Genomic DNA, 21051 nt, shown 5'->3' on the forward strand with positions numbered 1-21051 from the left:
CCAAAGTATGACTGGAGGAAACTATGTAAGGGGGACACTGTTACACTCATTAAATTGAAGGAATGAGGGGCTTTCTCTGCTTTTTTTATGCAAAGTTTTACAGGAAAGCTGAGATAATTATCTCTGTAACATCCTGTGGTCTGTGTACCCTAAATGCCTTAATGTTTGGATCCTAACCCTATCATCTAGAGAATTTAAAGAAAGAATTTCTTTGGGGGGAGAAGAGAAATGCAAAATGTCCCCGAGTACTATGAGAATGATTTTTTAAAGACAAAAATCAAATATCCTGATATTGTAGGGTTAAAGGTTATGATTTACTATTCAAATGTTTATTCAGAAAACCCTTTTCTCAAGTAAAAGCATTACTCTTCCATAAAAATATTCCCACTCGGTAATATGTGAACTAAAGATGAGCCAAATTTCCCTTTAACATGCAATGCCTTATTAATGCAAGGATTTCATGAACCAGCCATGAATGGATGAAGAGTTTGTATGTTGACAAAATAACATTTGCCTCATGGAAAAAACATCATAAAACCCATTTAATTGTAGCTGCTTGTGTTTTCTGTAAAAAGAAAGAAAGAAAAAAAAAGATCACAAGCCAGCAACTGTGGATTTTCAAAGATCGGTAAAAAGGAGATGATCCAGTCCTTGGCTAGCATCAGAGCAGTCCATATGAAACTCAATCGATGCTTTCGCCACATGTCTTCTGTCTACGTGAGATCAGTTCACGTCTGCTGCAGTGTCTCTTCCCCTGCAGCGAGGGGCGATAGTCTTATCTCTGGTTCACCTACACCTGGAGCGCGTGGCCTCCAGAGCTTTCTGGTGTCGCCGCTTGTTGTATCTCTTGACGTAGCTGTTGCTTCTCAGGATGCCGTCCCCGGGCTTCAGTTTACCACCCAGCAGGTTCAGGAGTTCAGAGGGGAGGTGGCGTCTTCGGTGGTAGATCTGACCCATTATGACGTATCTGGTCCCTTGGGAAGAAAGAGAGCGAACGTTGAAGTGACGGAGGGGGGGAAAAGTGCAAAGTCAAACAATTTTTGTGTTTGCACTAAACACGTTCTGCTGATCTCAGGGAAAAGGAATTCCCACATCCCACAAAGTGACGCTTTGGTGTTAAGTTGTCACATGGTTTTTAATTTATGGGTCTCAAGAGTTGCATTCGTGTAAAATATCAATTATCAAACTCTGTACTTCCCACGATTTGTTACTTTAATCTCATCTCTTGATTACTCATGAACAAAGAACTGAACAGCTAGAAGACACTATAAATATGAGTAAATATTAAATGATATTTATCATTCAATTAACTACACTGCATAACCAACAACAAATGAACATAATTAAAAGGGACACCGCTATTATTCTCGTTCAGGAGAGCTCAACCGGCACAGTAATGCTTTGCAAGGATTCAGACAGTTGACTGTTTTTCTCTGATGAAGCCTGTTTTTTGTTCTTTAGAGCTAAGGAGCTACACTGCAACACCTACCTAGTTTGATGTCAGGGCATGGCTTGCTACACTTGTAGGTGTCCAGGACCAGAAGGCGCACTTTGAAGAAAAAGCTGTCAGGGGTCACGTACAGACGGCTCATCTTGTAGAAGCCATCACTGCTGACCATCAGCGTAATGAGCCGGATTCCTCTGCGCAACACGTCGATGTCATGGACAATCCCATTGACAGCTATGTTAGAGAAAAACATGATCAGATCTTAAAATATCAGATTTTTCTATCATCATAACTCAGGCTTTGAAGGTGAAGCAATATTTTTGATGCTTTTATGAGGTGAAAATTCAGCTGCCAGCACCCCTAAAGCACTCTGTTTTGTTCATCTAATATAAAAACTGTTGGTCTTCAGGCTAAACTCCTTGGCGTCTAAGTGATCAAACATAACCATGCGTGTGAATAATGCATTTCCTTGAAACTACATCTAGTCTCAAAGGTCATAGTTTCATTATCCAGCTGTTGCATGTATACATTTCTTTATTATCAAAACTTTAAAGGCACAGATAGATATTCAGCTGTTAATGCGTACATTTAAAAAGGAGAGTTAACTCCAAAAATTTAATTTAAGTATTTTTGCTCTAGCTTGTGCAAATTAGCCATCCAAACTTTACCAACTTTGGAGATATTCTCAGAATAAATCCCTGCCTTTACTTGATGGTGGAACAACAGTCCAGAGGACTAACATGTTAATGTGATTTTGTGTGTGTGTGATAAAGAAGACCAGCACTGAAAACCAGTCCGTCTTTGTCTCACATTAGACACATACCAAATTCACTGTAGCAGTAATGCTCCTTCTCGTCCTTCTCCTTCCTGCACTCGCTCACACAGACGGCGTCATGTGTGAAGTCGGACTCTGTGGGGAAGTAGGACAAACACAGCGAGTCAGGGAATGACTGACTCTCATTCCAGCATCATTAGAAAAGACGAGGCTGTCATTACGAAACCGAGGCGTCACATTCCTCGGCAGGGGCCTGGAGGAGGTGGACCGTGTCTCGGGATCACGCTGGTGGTACATTTTTTAACCTTAACTACAAAATCAGAGCTTTCCCTCTTGCTTTGCATTAGTTTCATTATAACCACGACTGGACTGCACACAGGGGACGCATTGACAGCCAGAATTGAGGGAAGTGGTTATAATTAGTGGCAGGAGACTTTAATTAGCTACTAGAGGAAAAGACAAAGCCACCGCTCTCATCACAACCCTCTGTGTGAACTCTGTGACCTGCGTCAGCATACATGACATATATACTGGCACAGCAACAGATTGGACTTTTCAAAGTGATAATTAAAGTGATATTTAAAGCACAGGAAAGAAAACAGCAGTGTAAATTTAAACTCAGCAGGATCCACTTTTTGCCACTATAAGTTTATAATAAAATTGAGTTTGGGCCTTTTCTTGTGATCAAATGTCAACTTTCCATTAATGACACTACGCTAAGAAAAATACCATCACAAAGCAGCTCTTTTTCATTCTGTAACAAATGTTTTTATTGTTTTGATAATTTGCACTCATGTAATATATATTGTTTAAAGGCCAGAGGCTGCAGATGGTTACGAGTGAGAAATATTGTAATATTAAAGATCAAAGATGTTCCCATCTGGCTACAGTCTTATTCAAGTTTAATAATTTAAAATCTATACTCCCAGGAGGGAGTAAGGTTCAAAGATCCCATCAAAAGATATCTGGACAGCTCTGTAATTATGCACAGGTCACATTTTGAGGTCAGGAAACAAAAAAAAAAATCCTCCCATACCTCGCCGCATGATGTCAAACTGATAAAGCAGGCTGGAGGAGCGCCGGTTAAAGATCACCGGCGGGCGGCTGTTGTTCCGAGTCGCTGCACTGATGCCAGACTGATAGAGACTGGACTTCCCCGGCCGGTTCTCCTCTGGGTCCATGCGTCGGTTGGGGGGATCTTTGCGTGGGGGAGCAGCTGGTTGTTGTGGCTGAGCCTGAGGTTGGGTCTGCGGCGGCGCTCTGGGTCTGGAGTTGGGGTGTCCCTCTGGCTCACCGTGTTGAGGAGGACTGATGTTGGACTGAGCGTCCTGACTGGGTTTCTGTACTGTGCGGTTGGTGGAAGCACCTGCAGCTGCAGTGACCTGGGTTTTGGGATGCAGACCAGCAACTTCTCCTCTGGCTTTCTCGCTGTTGTGCTCCTCCGAACGGTCACTCTTTGGGCCCTTTTTGCTCTTGCTGTGGGGACTGTGGTGGTGGGGGATGTGGGCCAGGTCAGTGTGCTTGGGCCACACAGCAGAAGGAAGAGGATGGAGGCTGAACTTGGACTCGCTGCTCTTGCTGCTCTTCTCTAGGAGTTCGTTGATGGGCAGGTTGGGCTCTTTAACCACCAGTCTGCTCTGATTGCTCAGAGCTGGATCCACAAAGCTGCTCTGACCCTTTTCTATCAGCGTGTACAGACCTGCAGTCGAAAGAAACAAAGCTTCCATTTAGTTGCACAGTTTGGCAAAAAGAGATCTACAACAATGGGTGAATTTTGTGTAATTGACCCATTGTGGACCTTCCTTGAAACCTGGATGAATTCTTACTCATTACTCTATTATCAATAGAGTACAAACAATATTATGCTATATTATCCCTGTTATGCCTGAAATAATTACAGATTTGTAATTTTTGAAAAATACTGGAGTGTTTATTGAACCTTATGATAAATAAAAATACATAAATAAATATGAATTTGCATATGTGAGTCTTAATTTGTATAATTCTTTGCTACATCTGCCATTTTTGTGCAATTTATTGCTCAGCAAAACAAAAACACATGAGAGGGTTAGGGTTAAAAACATCACACTGGTGATGTAAGGGTATCAGAAATTCATCTATCAAATATGATGCACTTAATGTTACAGGATTAAACCTAAAAAAGGTACAACATGAAGTCAAGTCACTCTCCATCTAAAGCCTGTTGTATATCTGTAATTGCATGTAATAACAGATATTTAGGCTATTTATGAATGATACTAATGTCACTGAACACAGCGTTCAAAAAAGATTAAGAAAAATAATCCACTCACCATTAACGACATGCTCCTCTGTGTTGTAAAGAGGAAACACCACAAACAAAAGCGTCAAAGTAATCCCTGCCATCCTTCAAGCTCACTGTGGACACACTTTCAGGGGTCTGCTACACAGTTGGGATTCCTGGGATTTTTATAGGAGCTCTCAGGAAGGAGATGGGATGGAAAAGGGAGGTGGTGGGACGTCCCAAACACAGAAAATAAACACTTGGACGTGACACTCCTTTCATTCATGCACGGATTCTGAATAGGCCCGCAGTGTTGTTTACAGCCTGTGAGGGAAACTGTGACACTGTGTGCGTATTGTCTGCTTCACACAAAGTCAGTTTTTATTCAAAGTGAAACTTTTCCTGGGATGTGGTTTCCAGTTGACTGTTTGAAGTTACATTACTCTGCTTTTTAGTTATTTAATAATAATTAACCTAGTTCTATTAAATAGGTACTAAATAGGAACAAGAGCTAATAAGACTTTCTAAGTTAACATCCTTCCTCACTTAATTTAAATACAGTTTTTTAGATCTGACTGATCCATGTGTATTCACTGCCCTCTGCTGAGCAGAAATAGAGACATCTGAAAACAGTGGTGGCAGATGTGTTTTTTAATGTCTGATATATTGGTTTATATTGTTAAATAGGCTGTAGTCAACAGGATATAAGCAAATAACCTATTTTGAATGTATATTTATGACTTTGTGTTATTCAAATATATTTACAGAGCTGTTAGCTGCTGCTATTTCTGTTGCTCTGTCGCATAAGACGGTGGTTTACTGCTCCTTTGTCTCCAGGATGGCCGTGGCTGTGCTACAGACAGTTTAGATGGCCATAATATTGTGGTACAGGTTCTCTGAGGCCTTTTTTCATAGATCTGCTGTATGTTACCTATAGAGAGGTTTTTGTTCTTTTCAATTTTTTTTTTTACATTTTATATATATTAAATATAACTGTGCAGATCAATTGAATGGGTTTATGAACAAGGCACAAACCATAAAATGTTGAAAACAGCTTGTTACCGGATTCATCGGTAGTCATATGTTCAACCCAATGACTGTAGAAAAAAATTTCATCTCGTTAGTATTATCACACAATGTACAACCGGATGTTCCAATGTTCCAATATTCTTGTTTCTGAGTCTGTGAAAGAGCTCACAGCAGAACCCCGAAAAGGAAGTTAAATACGACCCAGATGGGACTCGAACCCACAATCCCCAGCTCCGGAGGCTGATGCCTTATCCATTAGGCCACTGGGTCATTACGTAGCACAAGTGTGGAAAATTCAGTCATGAAAATAGAAAATCGAATATGTAGTCAGTGATATTACTCATTTACTTAATAGTAAAGATTATATTTATTTTTTATTTAAAAGAGGAATAATTCGCAATGAAAACATTTACAACCCAGCAATAGCATTTAGCACACGAAGAACAAGCTAACGCACAGAAACGTTAACAGGTTTTCTCGCGATACTGACAGCGGTTGCCTTTGACAACATATTTGATGCTTCTTTTCCTTAAACGTGACCAATGAGGCGGTGCTAAAAAATCCAACTGGCCAATTAAAAATCAGAAAAATTGGAACGTCGTTACATGACGTCGTGCATATATTAAAAGAATACAAGAAATCTGAACGGTAAGCACGTTGTACATGCTATGTGGCTAATAGTGCATTTATTTGTTTTTTCTCTAATTGAAATTGCTATTGGGCTTTTGTAATTGCTAATACAGTGTATAACCTTTGTTTTCTGAGTTTCAGCGGGTTTTTAGATTATTACACAGACCCTGTATCTGAAGGGCCACATGGTGTTAGATAACCGGCTTGGCTTCAAGACAACCGCCTGGTTAGCTAGCTCAGCGCCTGCTTACTAGTTGACACCTGAGACTAAAAGCAACCGTGGCTGCTGCCGCTTATTTTTTGTCGTTGTGAAATTATTACAGGTAGCGTCTGATTTTAGTGGAATCGATTGTGTTGCTCAACGGTCAGGAATGTCAGCGGGCACGGACAACGGAGCGAGACTCAACCAGTTCAAAAATAAAGGAAAAGATGCTAATGTAAGCTCTGAACCTAGCAGTAAACGTCAGAGAGTTAATTTGGTATCCCAAATGCGCTGAATGCTGTGGTATATCTTTTATTTGTGTGTCGGTATAATCAGGAGCTGAGGCGCAGAAGAGCGGAAGTCAATGTGGAGCTGCGAAGAGCCAAGAAGGATGACCACATCCTCAAGAGGAGAAACGTCCACAGCCTTCTGGACGAGCCAACGTCCCCTCTGCAAGAGCAAGACCCCAACGTAAGGGTAATCAGCAGGTTCTCTGTGTTTGGTTTGGCTGTGAGAGTAAAGGTGACCCACCTGATATAACCACAGCTGCTTAACTTGTTTGAAACATTGGAGTTCGAGAAGTTTACTCGTTATAAACAGGATGTAACAGCTTCCAAAGGAACACCTCTGCTGAGCGTGCACACAGGAAGAACAAAAGCTAAGCCTGCTCAATTTTCAAGCATTATCCAAAGGTCACTAAATCTTGGAGCAGGTGTCTGTCTGGTGATAACAGACTGTTGACTTTTAAAAAAAAATGTATCTCAGATAATTTATAAAATGTCTATTTATAATTGAGATATGTTGCCCCGATTGAGTTACCATGACCTAAAAACATTCAAAGCAAGTTCCTCTAAATGTGTTATTTTTAGCTGCTCTGGTTTTATTGGCAGTAATCCCCTTTCATTTCTCTTTCTGTTTTCATAGCCTCCTCATCACTGGACAGTAGAGGAAATTGTCGGAGGTGTAAACAGCGAGAATTTAGATCATAAGCTGCAGGCAACGCAGGCAGCCAGGTAATACTTATAATACTTGTAATGCTGGGTTAATTGACTGTGTGTGGGTGTGAATGTGTGAGACAGTTGCTCAGTGACAACCTCAGGCTGGAAGAAAAAAAAAAGGTTGCGTAATGAGGTACTTGTGCTTTTGTAGTGTATTATAGTGTACATATTTTTTAAATCAGTGCAATTTGCACTACTCTGCACACTCAGTTTTTTTTTTACTTTTTTAAACTTAACCTAATTTGTAATAATTTTTTTTAAATCGGTGTCGTATATATATGAAATGTTTGCGCTTTCTCCCAGTAAAAGGGACTCACTATGGGCCTGTGGCACTTTAACTTTGTTTATTTGTTGTACACTGTACTATTATTATTCTTTGTCCTGTTTCTGTAACACTCTCTATCTATCTGCCTGTAGTTATATCACTGGTATTACTATATTAATGATATTAAACAGTTTGAAAATAGATTTTCCTTTACTTTTAAGTTACTTCAATTTTAACAACGATCCAACTGTGTTTTTCTGATTCACAGAAGGCTACTTTCCAGGGAAAAACAGCCACCCATTGACAGCATCATTGCTGCTGGACTCATCCCAACGTTTGTTAGTTTTCTGGCGTTGTCTGAATGCCCCCCCATCCAATTTGAGGCAGCTTGGGCCCTGACTAATATTGCCTCAGGTACTTCAGACCAGACTTCTGCTGTAATAGATGGAGGGGCCATTCCAGCTTTCATCAGCCTGGTGACATCGCCCCATCAGCACATCAGCGAACAGGCCATTTGGGCTCTGGGTAACATTGCAGGTACTGTGGCTCACAAAACTCAACCTCTTTCTTTGGATTTGATGTTATTTTATGTACTTCTGTGCATTACTACATCCTACACTGTTCCGGGTGTATGCTCTGATAGTTTTGATTTTAGGATGCATTGTAGATTATTGTGGACAATTGTGCCCACTTTAGTTCATCTGGAGTTCCATTTAGCCTGTGATATTAAAGGCTTTAAAGTGCATTTCTGTATGTATACAGTACTTGTGCAACGGATCACGGTTGATCCGTAATCCGAACCGATCCCACTCCACGGTTCGGCACGCACGTGATCCGAAGATTCGAAAAAGAAGGGGAAAAAAAAGTATGTGCATGGTGCGCGTGGTGGGTCTGTCAAGCAATAGTTATGGCCAGCGCTAGCGGTCCAAGTGGAGGAGCAGAGGCGTTTTCGGTATTTAAGCAGCCCTTTGCTGCCCAGTCCGACCGGGCTAAAACTATTACAAAAGCTACTGGGGTGTTTAGCTGCAGACGGGAGGCCGTATTCCGTTGTGCAAAACAAGGGGTTTAAACTATGATGAACGTGCTTGAGCCACACTATGATATCCCATTCACGTCCACTTTAGTGTGACAAGATCGTTCCAAGCATGTATGACCAGGAAAAGTTTAAAGTTATGGCTGAACTGTCCCAGGCATCTTCTGTTGCCCTAACTACTACAACTGGGTGGACCTCCAGGGCAACGTAAGCTACGTGACCGTGACAGCTCATTATATCACAGCGAAGTGCGATATAATGAGCGGTGTGTATTATTGTAGGGTCTGCCTTACAATATAAAGTGCCTTGAGGTAACTGTTGTTGTGATTTGGCGCTTTATAAATAAAATTGAATTGAGTGGTAGATACAAAGCCCTATACTGCCTTATATTGAACCATAATTTTTTTTTTTTTAATAATTGCGTGGAATGAGTCTAGAGTTGAATGTTTTTAACAGGCAAAAAATACTTCAATAAGTGAATAAGTAAATGTTAAATTTTGTCTTTTTTCTTTTTTGCTGATCCAAAAATGGATCTGATCCGTGACTTGAAACCGCGATCCGATCCGAGCCGTGAGATTTTTGATCCGTTGCACCACTAGTATACAGTAAAAAGTGCGTTGTTGCTGAGTCCCACATTGGGTCCATTTTCCAAAGATGATTAAGCTAAAAACTAGAAGTCTGAAATTTTAGTTTTGCTAACCATGTGTACTTTCAAAGTATCTGCCTTTATGTGCCCTTTTTCTGATTACTCTAAAGATTTTTTTCCTCTATATTTAGGTGATGGGCCCAGTTCCAGAGACCTAGTGATCTCACATGGTGGTGTCCATTCACTCCTGGCTTTGCTGTCAGCCCCTGACCTGTCTGTATTTCCTGTGAGTTTCTATCAAATATTATTGTGCCTTTAACAGACATTTGTATTAAATTATCTCACGATAAATACATCAAAAACCTGAAAAAGTTGAAACAAACAGCTTCTATACCTTATATCAAAATACAAAACCAGCTATTTTCTGGCATTCTATAAACAATTAAATATGTAATTAAAGACCAATCCAAAAATGACGCTCAAGTAGATTGATATTTACCCCTTAAAATGTGTCAATGAGGCCTCAGCATGAGCTGTGAATTTTTTATTCCTGTTCAACGGGTAATGCACACCTTTAGCTGGCAGTAGTGAGGTCACTGGTTTGATTTGAGCAAATTAGGCAGTTATTTACTGGGGTAATCCATAGTGCACGCGTTCCCTCTGAGCTGCTCTCATTTTATTTTTGCAGGTGTTACTAAAAGTTTTTTTTAGTTCAAGTTTTTTATTTTTGGGTGTGTTGTTAACTATGAGGCCATGTTGTTTAAGGCACTGAGCTTGTACAGTTTGAAGACTCTCGAAAAGAGTTACTTACCTATTTAATGTCATTATAGTAATTCACTAATAATCACATTTGTGATCATTGTTATAAAATAACACTTGAATCTAAACCCACTATACCAGCCCGCCTACCTGCGCAATATCACCTGGACCATATCCAACCTGTGTCGGAACAAGAACCCCCCACCTCCTTTGGAGGCGGTGCTGGAGCTCCTTCCAGCCCTTGTGCGCCTCCTGCATCACGATGACAAGGAGGTGTTGACGGACACCTGTTGGGCTGTGTCCTACCTGACCGATCACACCAATGAGAGGATAGAGGTGGTGGTGCAGGCTGGCCTGGTGCCCCGTCTGGTGCAGCTACTCGCCTGTGGGGAGATCAGTATTGTGGTATGTGGCAGTGCAATTTATTAAACTCTGACTGTTGTATTTGTTTAGTTATCAAACATTCCCACTAATTTCAGATGCTATGATGGAGACTGATAGAGGCTTGGTGTCCTGTTAAGTTTGTAGCTGTTGGTGGTAAAACAGCATATCCAGAATTCACAACAGGGGTTGAAGTTATACACTATGGCCTCTTGAGTCACTTTCTTCCATCTAATCAATGCTGAACACAAAGATAGAAATATTCTCTTTGGTTCTTTCTTCATTACTTTTTCATTATATATAATCTGTTTTATTTATATTACATGAAGGTCAGATGTGTGTGATTGTATTCCGTATACTTTCTAAATTGAGAGTGCTTAAAATAATCAGCTTGCTCTTGCTCTACCTCACAGACTCCAGCCCTGCGCTCACTTGGCAACATTGTGACTGGGACAGATGAGCAGACCCAGTGTGTGCTGAATGCAGGTTCTCTGGCATTGTTTCCCAGCCTTCTGCGCCACCCAAAGCCAAACATCCAGAAAGAAGCTGCGTGGACAGTGTCCAACATCACCGCCGGCAAGGACAACCAGATTCAGGAAGTTATAAATGCAGGCCTGATCCCCATCCTGGTGGAGATCCTCCAGCAGGTCAGAGTGCTACCAGAAATTAGAGCAGACTTGTTACATGTGTCCTTATTATTAAATACATTTATATTAAACTTGTCAGTGTTTAAAACAAAGGAGGAAATAAATAAAATAGAGCTTTATTTATAGATCTGCTATAAACACCGACTTCTCTGTAGCTAATCAGTATAGTCATTGAATCTTCCCCCAACTTTTCTGTAACCTTCAGCAATTTATTTATTTGATCATTTTTGTTTATAATTTTTCTGATATAAAAACTGAATTGATGGATTTCCTGTCTAGGGAGACTACAAGACGCAGAGAGAGGCAGTGTGGGCTGTTACCAATTATACCAGCGGTGGAACAGTGGACCAGGTGGCCTACCTGGTTCATTGCAATGTGCTAGAGCCTCTGCTCAATCTGCTGATAACCAAGGACAGCAAGATTGTTCTAGTCATCCTGGATGCAATATACAATATTTTACAGGTATAATAAAAGGCTAAAGTGAAACTGCAGTTTCTGCTTGGTAGTTCTAAACTGAAACCAATCAGAATGGTGGAGTTAATGGTGTGTGGAATAGATTTCAACTTGGCTGAAAACGCAGACATATTCTGAGTCTCTCTTTAGACTCTAGCCAATCAACTCAGTGTTTTATGAAAACAACCAGTTAGACATTAAAGGTAATGTTTAAAGAGAAAATTATGCAGTTTTTTTGGTTAAAATATAACAGCCCTTTTCCTCTATTACCAGCTCGGCTCCACTCAGTTTTTTAGGGCTTTCCATTTGGTTGTGTTACCTGGTACCAGGTACTTTTTTTTAGTTCCAAGTGATCTGACGCAATCTGAAATGTGACATCACCGTACTGCGTGCCACCCGTTGGCTGATCAGTGCTGTCACTCGATGAGTCATGAGAGTGACTTCTTTACAGAAATCAAAACCACCCTTTTCGAAACCCAAAAACGAGGGAAATGGCTACACAAAAACAACACAGTGATCCTCAAGTCTGACAAAACCCATACACCGCAGCAGCAGTTATACACACATTGTAGTGTTGTGTTTGTGCAAACAAATGACATGATGGGACTATAGGCTGCATTGCTATAATGACTCCAGGCACATTAGGTGGTACTGAGTTGTAATGGAAAACGACTGAAACTGAGTCGAGCCAAGTAGGTGTGTAGACAAAAAGTCAGATTCATAGTTTCATTGGTGTGTTAAATTAACATTAAAAACTAAGTCAAAATATAATAATAGAAATGATCTTCATAGCATTGAAAGTTTTTTCTATTTTAATCTGAGCCTCTAATATGGCTCATATCTCATTCAAAACAAGAAATGAGGGAACCTGAAAAAATCTTTTATCCTTATCTGGAGTTGTAATTGTCATTTAGTTTTTAGGTTTGCAACATGAACTGTTAGACTTAATTTCAAGTATTATTTTTTTTTAAAGGGAAAACTTTAATGCCAGAACTCTAGCAATATTACAAAGTCAACGTTTCAAGAAGTGAAGTGAAATGGACCTAATGTATGGAATCAGGTTCTGTGAGGAATGTGAATCACATGAATTTAGTTGATTTATACACTCCCCTGACAGGAGACATTTGTTTTTGTAGGTTAACAGTGTAGTAGTTTTGGGTAATTGGGATACTTGAGTTTCTGAGATTAGAAAACATTAAAATGATGTACCGAATTTGCTCATGTTATTGTCTCAGTGGTACATTGTTGGTGGTCACTAATAAAATCTGATAACTGTTAGGTTAATCATTTCTGTGTGGAAACCTTTGATCTAACATGCATTTCCCTTTCTGCACAGATGGCAAAAAAAACCGTAGAACTTCAGAAACTGTGCCTAATGATTGAGGAGCTGGGTGGTTTGGACAAGATTGAAGCACTGCAATCCCACGACAATGAAGCAGTCTACAAGTCCTCGCTTAATATTATAGACACATTCTTCTCTGACGAGGTAGGTGTTCCTCCTAACAAGGTTCCCGTCAGATACTCAGTCAGATCGGTTTGAAGAGTGGTTGATGGCAACAGTGTTCAGCACTGACAATGAAAGCATTCAGAAGAAGCTGTATGCAGCTTGAAATTAATGATGCTGACAGACCACAGTGGGTTCGTTTAGAACGGGGGCATCTCTAAAAACTTGCTTAATTTTACAAATGTAAAGATAAATCATCAGTCTAAATTGTTTTTAAAGACATAAAACAGGCTTTTAGAAATAATTTGTAAAATTCCAAAGAGATGTTCGCCTTTGCCACTCAGCACCCTCCTTAAAATCCCTTCATGCGCCTTCTGTGAACAGTTTATTTTTTGTATTATCTAGATTTACTTTGAATTAAATTCTTGCCTGAACCAAAAAAAAAATGTGTAGAGTCATCAGTCAAATCTAATCAAAAACACTTAGAGGTTCACTGATCTTGGCTCTAGTGCAGCCTGTCCGTACGCAGTCTGCCTTTTAATATTAACCACTTTACAGAGACCCTTTCATAGCTAAAAGAATACACTCTTCTTGGTCGAGTCTACCGGAGTAGACATTTATGTTCACATCCAGGAGCAGATGGAATATAGGGACATGTTTTGGAGAGAGGCCAGGCCACATTGCCATAACTTGGTTACGATTGCACCATCTAATTGTGATATGGAAAAAGAGAGAGGAAACTAAAACCAGCTTCTTCAGGGAAGAAGCAGCTGCTTTGTCATCAACAGCAACATGGGCAGAGAGTGCTCTGCTCTGTGTTGTCCAGTCATGCACGGTTAATTTCTGAATGGTGTTGTGTCTGAATCACAAATGTCAACAATTTAACTGACTGATGAAACCAACAATCTTATTTGTCTCATGTCTGAAAATCTTCAGTGTGTGTACGTGAGACATCCCAGAAACATTACCATAACTTGGTTAGTCGTCTAATGCTTCTCTCAAACTTGCCTTTTAGAATGACGTTGAAGAGTCGGTTATTCCTGAGGCTGGAGGAGACTGCTATGCCTTCCACATCCCCGAAGACCAAAGCACTTTTAAATTTTAACATGTCCACTTATCTTTTTGTAACATAAACAAATAGTAATTGTTGCATTGTGGTTCTTGTTGTTGGGGGGAGGGAATTTTTATAGTCTTTTGAACTTTGTACTTAACAGCATAGAAAAATAAATATACATGTTGTTGTTTTGTTTTGTTTGGTTTTTTAAAAAAAACATTTGTAAATAAACATTTATTAATTCATATGGAGTTTTATTGATTGATGTTTCATCTGTTTCCCTGTGTGTGTATAACAAACAATGAGCTTATGATTTTTTATAAAACAGAAAATTAATTAGAAAATTAATAATGATTCATCATTAATGATAATGGTTATTTTATATTAACTTATTTTTATTAAATAAGCTTGCGCAAACTAGTGGATTAATTTCAGATGCACAGTTTTGTTGCGCTAAACAGGCAGTATGTCTTCACCACCACTAGGTGACACTGTATTTCTACTTTTGTTAGGTTTAAAAACAAGGTGTGTCAGTGTAGTAACTATAGTCTGGATGGAATTTCAGTTTTGCAGTATATTGTATTTTATATTGGGGTGATGACTTGGAAGGTTATATGCATCTATACAGCAGGTAACCTTGGGGTGGGGTGGCACCACTTGTTTTGAGCTAACTGGTTTCATTATTTGAGAGTTTAGAGCACAATATCTTTGTTACTTCAGGCGACCCTTAAGCAAAGTTTTTGGAATTATAGTATTATAGTGGAATTATATATATTTTTATATTAGTTTTGTGTTTAAGTGTATCAAAATTAGAAGGCGTCTAATTATTTCTTGATTCAGTAAATCTTTTGGTTTTATATACTGGCGTATTAGTTTTATGCATTTTTAAAAAGCATTTTTATATGAGCTTTGCTATAAAATTATACCCCTCCTTCAATATTATTCATCATAGTTTTGTTTGTTTTTTATTTCCAAATATATAAATATGCTTCCTTTTACTACAACAGTTAACCATGATAGTTTTCTAATATCAAAACATTTCTTTAAAACTCTCACTTGTCTCACTATCATAAGAAGCTTGCTGTCATCGGTGAATAAGGCGAACAATTAAGAAACACAGCTGAGTTTATAACCAACATGACCAGTTCAGGGCCCAGCACTGAACCCAGTGAAGTGATCCTGTTAGATTCGATTTTTTTCTTTTTTTAATAGCAAAATCTGGTCTATAATATTCATAACAAGGAAGTATTTGTACTGGAAAACTATAAAGCATTGTTTTGATTGTGAGTTTATTTTGAACGCTCGCACCGGATGTCCTCTCGTGTTTTCCTCCCCTGTCCCTGCCTGCCTGCAGTAGAACTGTCTTCACCATCATCACGAACAACTTGAGTCCAGGCAGCCCAGGCAGAGCAGACGCCTGTCCGGATGGAGGACGAGCCTCTCTGCTGACTTGTATCAGTACTCGTGGCACACGGCATGATCTGCATTTGGAAATGTAGTTATTTGCAATTGTTTTGCGGAAAAGGAGTTCGCGCGGAGAGTGTTATTCCAGGGATGTGATTATGTTACCTGTTTGTTGCGTGCACAGTCAGCGTGATTTGCTATGGTGATACTACAAGCTAACCCCAAGCTAGCAGAGGGATTTGTTTGGGAGATGTCTTTTTGAAAAAGAAGAAGGAAAAAAAACCTAGACGGTGATAATTTTGTGAATATTCGTCAAGCTGGAACACGAAGGGGAATGTCTAACCAAGGAGTGAGGAGAAATGGCCCAGTAAAGCTGCGGTTGACTGGTAAGAAAATTTAAACCCCCTCCTGCGCCGCTCGGAAACGTTAGCGAGCTAGCCTCCTAGCCCAGCATGCTAACTAGCGTCTCCTGATTGTACAGCATAACTCTGTCCTGTGTTGTAATCTATAAAAGCGCTAAACCATATCTTACCATATTATTATTAATAATATTGTTCTGACTTGACTGAATTCCTTTATTTCTAATTGAAATCCGGGGTAGCATACTGAGGAATATTGGAAGCTAGTGAATGAGCTTTTATCGTTAGCACACATTAGCGTTGACAACAGTGTTTATTGGGTGGTTATTATTCCCCCCCGAAGGTTAGCTATGTTTAAATACTTAAGCTTGATATCGACACGTTTCCTCAAAGCCCTTCAGCATTGTGATAAGTGGTTATTTTAAATACTTTTATTAGCAGTAGAAGCCTTACATTACAGCCTTACCTTTTTAAAAATCATATATTATCTTAATTTTCCAAAGATAGCTGCTGTGTTTCTTCACGGCAAGTGCAGAATAAGCCAACAGTATATTACAAATTAACGTCCCTAATGGCAATGATGAATTTCGAGGAAAAGCGTGAAGCAGCAGAAGAGGTGAAGGTGGTGTAATACACCGCTTTATTTTTAGTTTACACAGGTATTTATTTTTGTTTACCCTGAAGAGCGAGTGGTTTAACAGGGAAATGACCTCTGTAGGATATATTTCGTCATGGGTAGATACAGGAACTCATCGTCTTTCATCGCAGTTATCTGGTGAAAGCTATGTCAGTTTGTTCAGTTTGCTTAGCTTGGCAGAACAAAAGATAAAGTAGTTTCTCCCTTGGAGCTTATTTCACAGTGGGCTACGTGGGCTGTAGTGCTCTATGCCATTTCTGATGAATTTATAATGAAAGGTGAACATAATTAAGTTACTTGATACATTTGAAGAAATGTGGTTGGCATATTTTTTTGTTGTTGTTGTTGTTGTTAAAGCCAAAGTTATCAACAAAAGTATAGTCTTGAGTCTTGTGTTACTGCAAACGGGCAGAATTAAAGCAAGCTGTATGAATTAATTAGAAGAAGATGAGAATGAGTTACATTTTCCTTTGTTCTGCTCTTCTAATGATGTAAGAATATCTCTATTTATTGAAAAATCTTAAAAATCACCAGGTGTTTTGATGTGCTGATGATGACTGAGTGAAACACTTGTTCAATAATTTCGGTGTTTATAAGTTAGCTGCCTTTGTTTCCAAAGCTTGGAAAAGCTGTCAGGTAGCATTATTTCTTCAGTATGTCATAGCTGGCTCTGGTTTCTTATTGGTGTATTGTAAATCTCTGAGAGCTGGGACCTATTACTTTATGCGTGACACAATTCTTAGGTTGATCAAAATCAGTCAAATGATTTGTTGATTTTTATCTGGCATGACTGCTGAAGGCAAGAAGGGAACTTAAACTATTTGACCGTGATGAGATGTTTTTACCTTTATTTAGTGTCACTGTTCAGCACTGTAGCATGTCTATGGCTGTGGAGTCATTGGTTGCACTCATTAAGTGCAGTTTGCTACGGGGAACAACAAGCTCATTCATACAGAACAGGGTATAGTTGTACCGAAAAGACAAATCGGTACTCAAAGAATTACCCAGCTGTTCTTCCTGCTTGCCTCTTCTCTGTGGTGGTTAGTGAGAGGAACTTTTTTTTTTTTCTCCTCAGACTTGCCTCCCAAGGTATTTTGGACTTGCGAGTTTTTGTTGTAACACTTAGAATGTATGAAGCAGAGGGAGTTGCATTATCTCAGTATTGGAGGAACAAAAAGGATCCTGAGGGGATTGAGGGATAAATAAGGTACATATTTACCTATTGGTGGGGAAGGCTTGAATAAATGTTCACTGGACTTGAGCTTGTTAATTTCAGAATTTACACATGCTCTTAAATTAAAGTATTGCAAGAGAATATACATTCTAAGTTTAGCCCTTACAAACTTAACACCACAAGTAGGTAATCACATTTTTTTTTACCATGTTATCCAAATGTCTGTCTTTTAAGCCTTCTAAAAAGACTAATAGTTTATGACCAAGATTGAATTTGTCAAGAATTTTCATGCACTAAGACTCAAAGCTTTCTTTTCATGTAAAGATTCTCTCCCTCTTCAAAATCTGTTTACTCAAGTGATGAAGATAAAATTAACGAGCTGCAGAGGAGTAAGAAGTTAAAATCTAAAAACATATTTCTTCCCCAAGATATTAATGCTTCTCTGCAAACTTTCCGTCATTTAGTTAAAGAGGAGGTGCAAGTGCTATCCTAATTTATTCCACAGGCTCTTAAAAAATCTTGCAAATGATGAAACAGTAGTTATCCAGTATGCTAGTGAAGGTGGTGCGGTAGGCAGAACAAAGAATCATACTGCAGTTCAAGTAATGAGTCAGTTGCATAATACAGACTTCTACAGTTCATAAAGTTATGATCTTACATTGAAAGTTTAGAAGTAAATAAAGAACACTCTAGCTGTAAATGGCACTTTAATATCACAAGGTCAATTTGGATATTTGTTAGAAGAACATCCTAGATTTCCCATTCTCTTATACATTGCCCAAGATTTATATAAGTTGTGTGGGGGCCTGTTCCATGATCTCCTGTTGTCAGTAGGCTCTCCTTTTTTGTGTAAATTAATATCTGTGAGAGAGATCAAAGATACTAATCTTATGTCCAATGGAAGTCATGAGTTTATATGCGAATGTTCCCCATAAACAGGAATTGGAAGGCCCTACATTATAATTTGAATGCAAGGGAAGAGGGAACTTTAGCAACAGCATTGCTGATAAAGTTAGTAGAAATAGTTCTCACTAAGAATCTTTTCAGATTTGAGTTTTTGTTTTTTCCCCCCCTATAGAAGCAAAGGGTCTCAGTGGGTAGCCCTGTCAATCCTAGTTATGTGAATTTATTTATGGGGAAACTTGAACTTAGTCATGTTGATCATGATCATACCTCTCCTTTATTAACTTTTGGTTCAGATATATTTATGACTTATATTTATATTTATTGGCACTGTTGAGGATCTAAATAGATTTAACTCAAGGTTACCTAGTTTTACATTTATTACAGAGGCCAATTGTGAGGTTTCATTTTAAATGTGAGAATGAATAAATCAGAAATAATACAAACTATTATTTATTAAAAGTGGGCTGATAGGATTTTTTTTTTCATTATTCAAGATATCATCCATTCTCTTTGAAGAAGAGATTACCGTATAGTCAGCTGTTGTGGACAGAAAGGATGTGCAGTTTTGAGGAGGAGTTTGAGAAACAAGCTAATGCTTTGTATTCTTGTTTCTGAGAAGAAGAAAAAAACCTCTTCAAAAAATTTTAATTGTTTCTCTCTCTAGGGTTAGAAAAATAGATAACTTTTAACTTTTACTTTTTCACTCTTATAAATGTGGGGAGAAAATATTGGCATATTTTGTATGATCACCCTGCTGGTTGGAAAGTGTTAATCATCTACCCACAAAGTGTTCTACTAAATTGAGAGATAATCTTGTAACGACAGACTTATCTGTTGAACCTACACATTTTTTTTTAAATTCTCTTCCCTCTGGAAATTTTCCTTGTTGAACTGTAATGCCATTATTGAAGGAGATGATTTATCACACTGACATATAGGTAAAAAAAAAAGGACCAAACCTGTAGTAAAAGTATGGATTTTGTTATGTGGGGAAGACGAAGAGCGAATTTACAGTTACAATTTCTGAGCACAAGATTAATATCAGAAATAATGATTGAGTAGTCAAAACATTTTCAATAAGCTGGACACAGCATCGGTGGTTCATGGGTATTGAAGCAGTTGTGCCATTAAATAGTGGTAATAGATAATAGAAGCTGCTCGGATATATCATCTGTGGATGGTTTTACATGGACTTGCGTGAATTCCAGGAATGTGAAACCTTGGAGAGACTTTGTCCTGATAACAAACACATTCTGTGATCATTACAAGGAAGTATGTGCTGGGGGGGGGGGATTGAGGTTCACATATAGAATGACCAGAATTTCTGTTCTTACAGTGATGACCAGTGACGTAAAAGGCTTGAGCATGCAGCTCTCACCGTACACAAGTGTTTAGTTGAGACCACCCTTGGTTTAAGTGATCGAGACTGCAGGAATTTAGAATTAACGTTGCAAACTGGTCCACCATTATTCTGTCTGTTCTATAGTCTCTCTATTTTTCAATGTTGTTTTTTTTTGCTGTTATTAGGTTATTAAGTTAAGTATTTTTTATTTTTTTTTATTTTTTTTTTTTTACAACAGACAAGGAATAACATAACTTAAACATAAAGCTACCAGGTCATTGCTTACCATACCAAAATAATAGTGTAAAAATTTCAAAGAGGAAATTCTTTTACATACATCCTCAGAGGGAACAAAAAAAAGAGCGACAAAAAAAACAACAACAGCCACAACAAATAAGGGAAAGGAAGTCGGTCACCAGTGTTTCTCGGAATAGCAGTTCATGGCATCTGCAGTCCCAGGATTTCTTGAAGTTTTCTGTATTGTTATTTAGCTTGGCCAGCATGTTTTCAAATGATACTGTTTCCAGCATGAATTCCAACCAGTTTTTAATATCCAGAGCAGAAGTGGTTTTCTATAATCTGAGGATTACTCTGACAGCCTTGACCAGTCCCACCTGCGTCACTGTACTTTGGTGCTTTGAAATATTAGGTATTATTGTCTGATCCTGCAATAGTCTTGGTGACATGGGTATCACCGTGCCCAGCCACTTTCCTATGTGCTGTAATACTATTTTCCAAAATGGGAAAATGTGTTAACAGTCCCAGGTCATATGTATAAAGGTTCCTGGTTCTGCTCGACATTTCCAACATAAATTATTGGAAAGTAGACCCATTCCATGAAGCCTATGGAGTAAAATAAAATCTGTGTACCATCTTACAATTAATACATTTTCCTCTAGACTCTTTAATATGTTTGCCATTATTTAACACAATTGCAACCATTCATCATCATTAATACTACAGCCAAGGTCCTTCTGTCAGATAATCCTTACACCTTTACAGACATCCTTTTCTATGCCAATAAATAATTTGTAAAATGTGGGTGCTTTGTGTTCTATACTTGTACAAACATAAAAACCAACAACGTAAAACTATAGGGATGCAACAGGGAACATGTTGCCGCTTTATAGTCCTTTATTAATTACTACTTATCTATTATTTAAAGTTGGTCCGTGAGGCTCATTGAAAATTGTGCTTAGGCAAAACAACCACCTGAGTCCCAAAGCATAGAACCAGCATGAATTTTACCTTGTGTTTGAGGAA

General features: G+C 38.7%; 3 protein-coding genes and 1 non-coding gene across 6 annotated transcripts in view; 2 read left to right on the forward strand and 2 right to left on the reverse strand.

Moving 5' to 3' along the window:
- Positions 1 to 300: 300 nt before the first annotated feature.
- Positions 301 to 4683, reverse strand: LOC113023256 (uncharacterized). The gene is made up of 5 exons (XM_026169280.2): positions 4535 to 4683; positions 3259 to 3921; positions 2271 to 2357; positions 1490 to 1681; positions 301 to 974 (listed from the first exon to the last, which is right to left on the reverse strand). Exons 1-5 carry the CDS (start codon positions 4605 to 4607, stop codon positions 787 to 789), a joined length of 1203 nt encoding a protein of 400 aa, XP_026025065.2. The 5' UTR covers positions 4608 to 4683; the 3' UTR covers positions 301 to 786.
- A 1028-nt stretch (positions 4684 to 5711) lies between these two features.
- On the reverse strand, positions 5712 to 5784 carry trnar-ccg (transfer RNA arginine (anticodon CCG)). Its single transcript has one exon. It is a non-coding gene; the product is annotated as a tRNA-Arg (tRNA).
- A 292-nt stretch (positions 5785 to 6076) lies between these two features.
- LOC113023949 (importin subunit alpha-1) lies at positions 6077 to 14211 on the forward strand. Of its 2 annotated transcripts, none has more exons than XM_026170451.2 (11): positions 6077 to 6162; positions 6468 to 6581; positions 6683 to 6817; positions 7271 to 7359; positions 7878 to 8146; positions 9420 to 9514; positions 10129 to 10392; positions 10782 to 11015; positions 11295 to 11477; positions 12805 to 12954; positions 13928 to 14211. In XM_026170451.2, exons 2-11 carry the CDS (start codon positions 6516 to 6518, stop codon positions 14015 to 14017), a joined length of 1575 nt encoding a protein of 524 aa, XP_026026236.1. In that variant the 5' UTR covers positions 6077 to 6162; positions 6468 to 6515; the 3' UTR covers positions 14018 to 14211. The 2 variants fall into 2 exon arrangements, with proteins under 2 accessions (XP_026026236.1, XP_026026235.1); XM_026170450.2 differs by having other exon boundaries at positions 6119 to 6162; positions 6683 to 6823.
- A 1142-nt stretch (positions 14212 to 15353) lies between these two features.
- The window catches only part of LOC113023951 (E3 ubiquitin-protein ligase SMURF2-like), a 62251-nt gene continuing 56553 nt past the window's right edge, over positions 15354 to 21051 (forward strand). The window contains exon 1 of one of the 2 annotated variants that reach the window (XM_080302415.1): positions 15354 to 15756. In XM_080302415.1, coding sequence (XP_080158541.1) covers positions 15705 to 15756 — 52 coding nt within the window. In that variant the 5' untranslated portion in view covers positions 15354 to 15704. The remainder of the gene's footprint in view (positions 15757 to 21051) is intronic. The other variant, XM_080302416.1, reaches the window with a different exon arrangement.

Source organism: Astatotilapia calliptera, chromosome 6 (genome assembly GCF_964374335.1).
Source record: "Astatotilapia calliptera chromosome 6, fAstCal68.1, whole genome shotgun sequence".
Classification (NCBI taxonomy): domain Eukaryota; kingdom Metazoa; phylum Chordata; class Actinopteri; order Cichliformes; family Cichlidae; genus Astatotilapia; species Astatotilapia calliptera.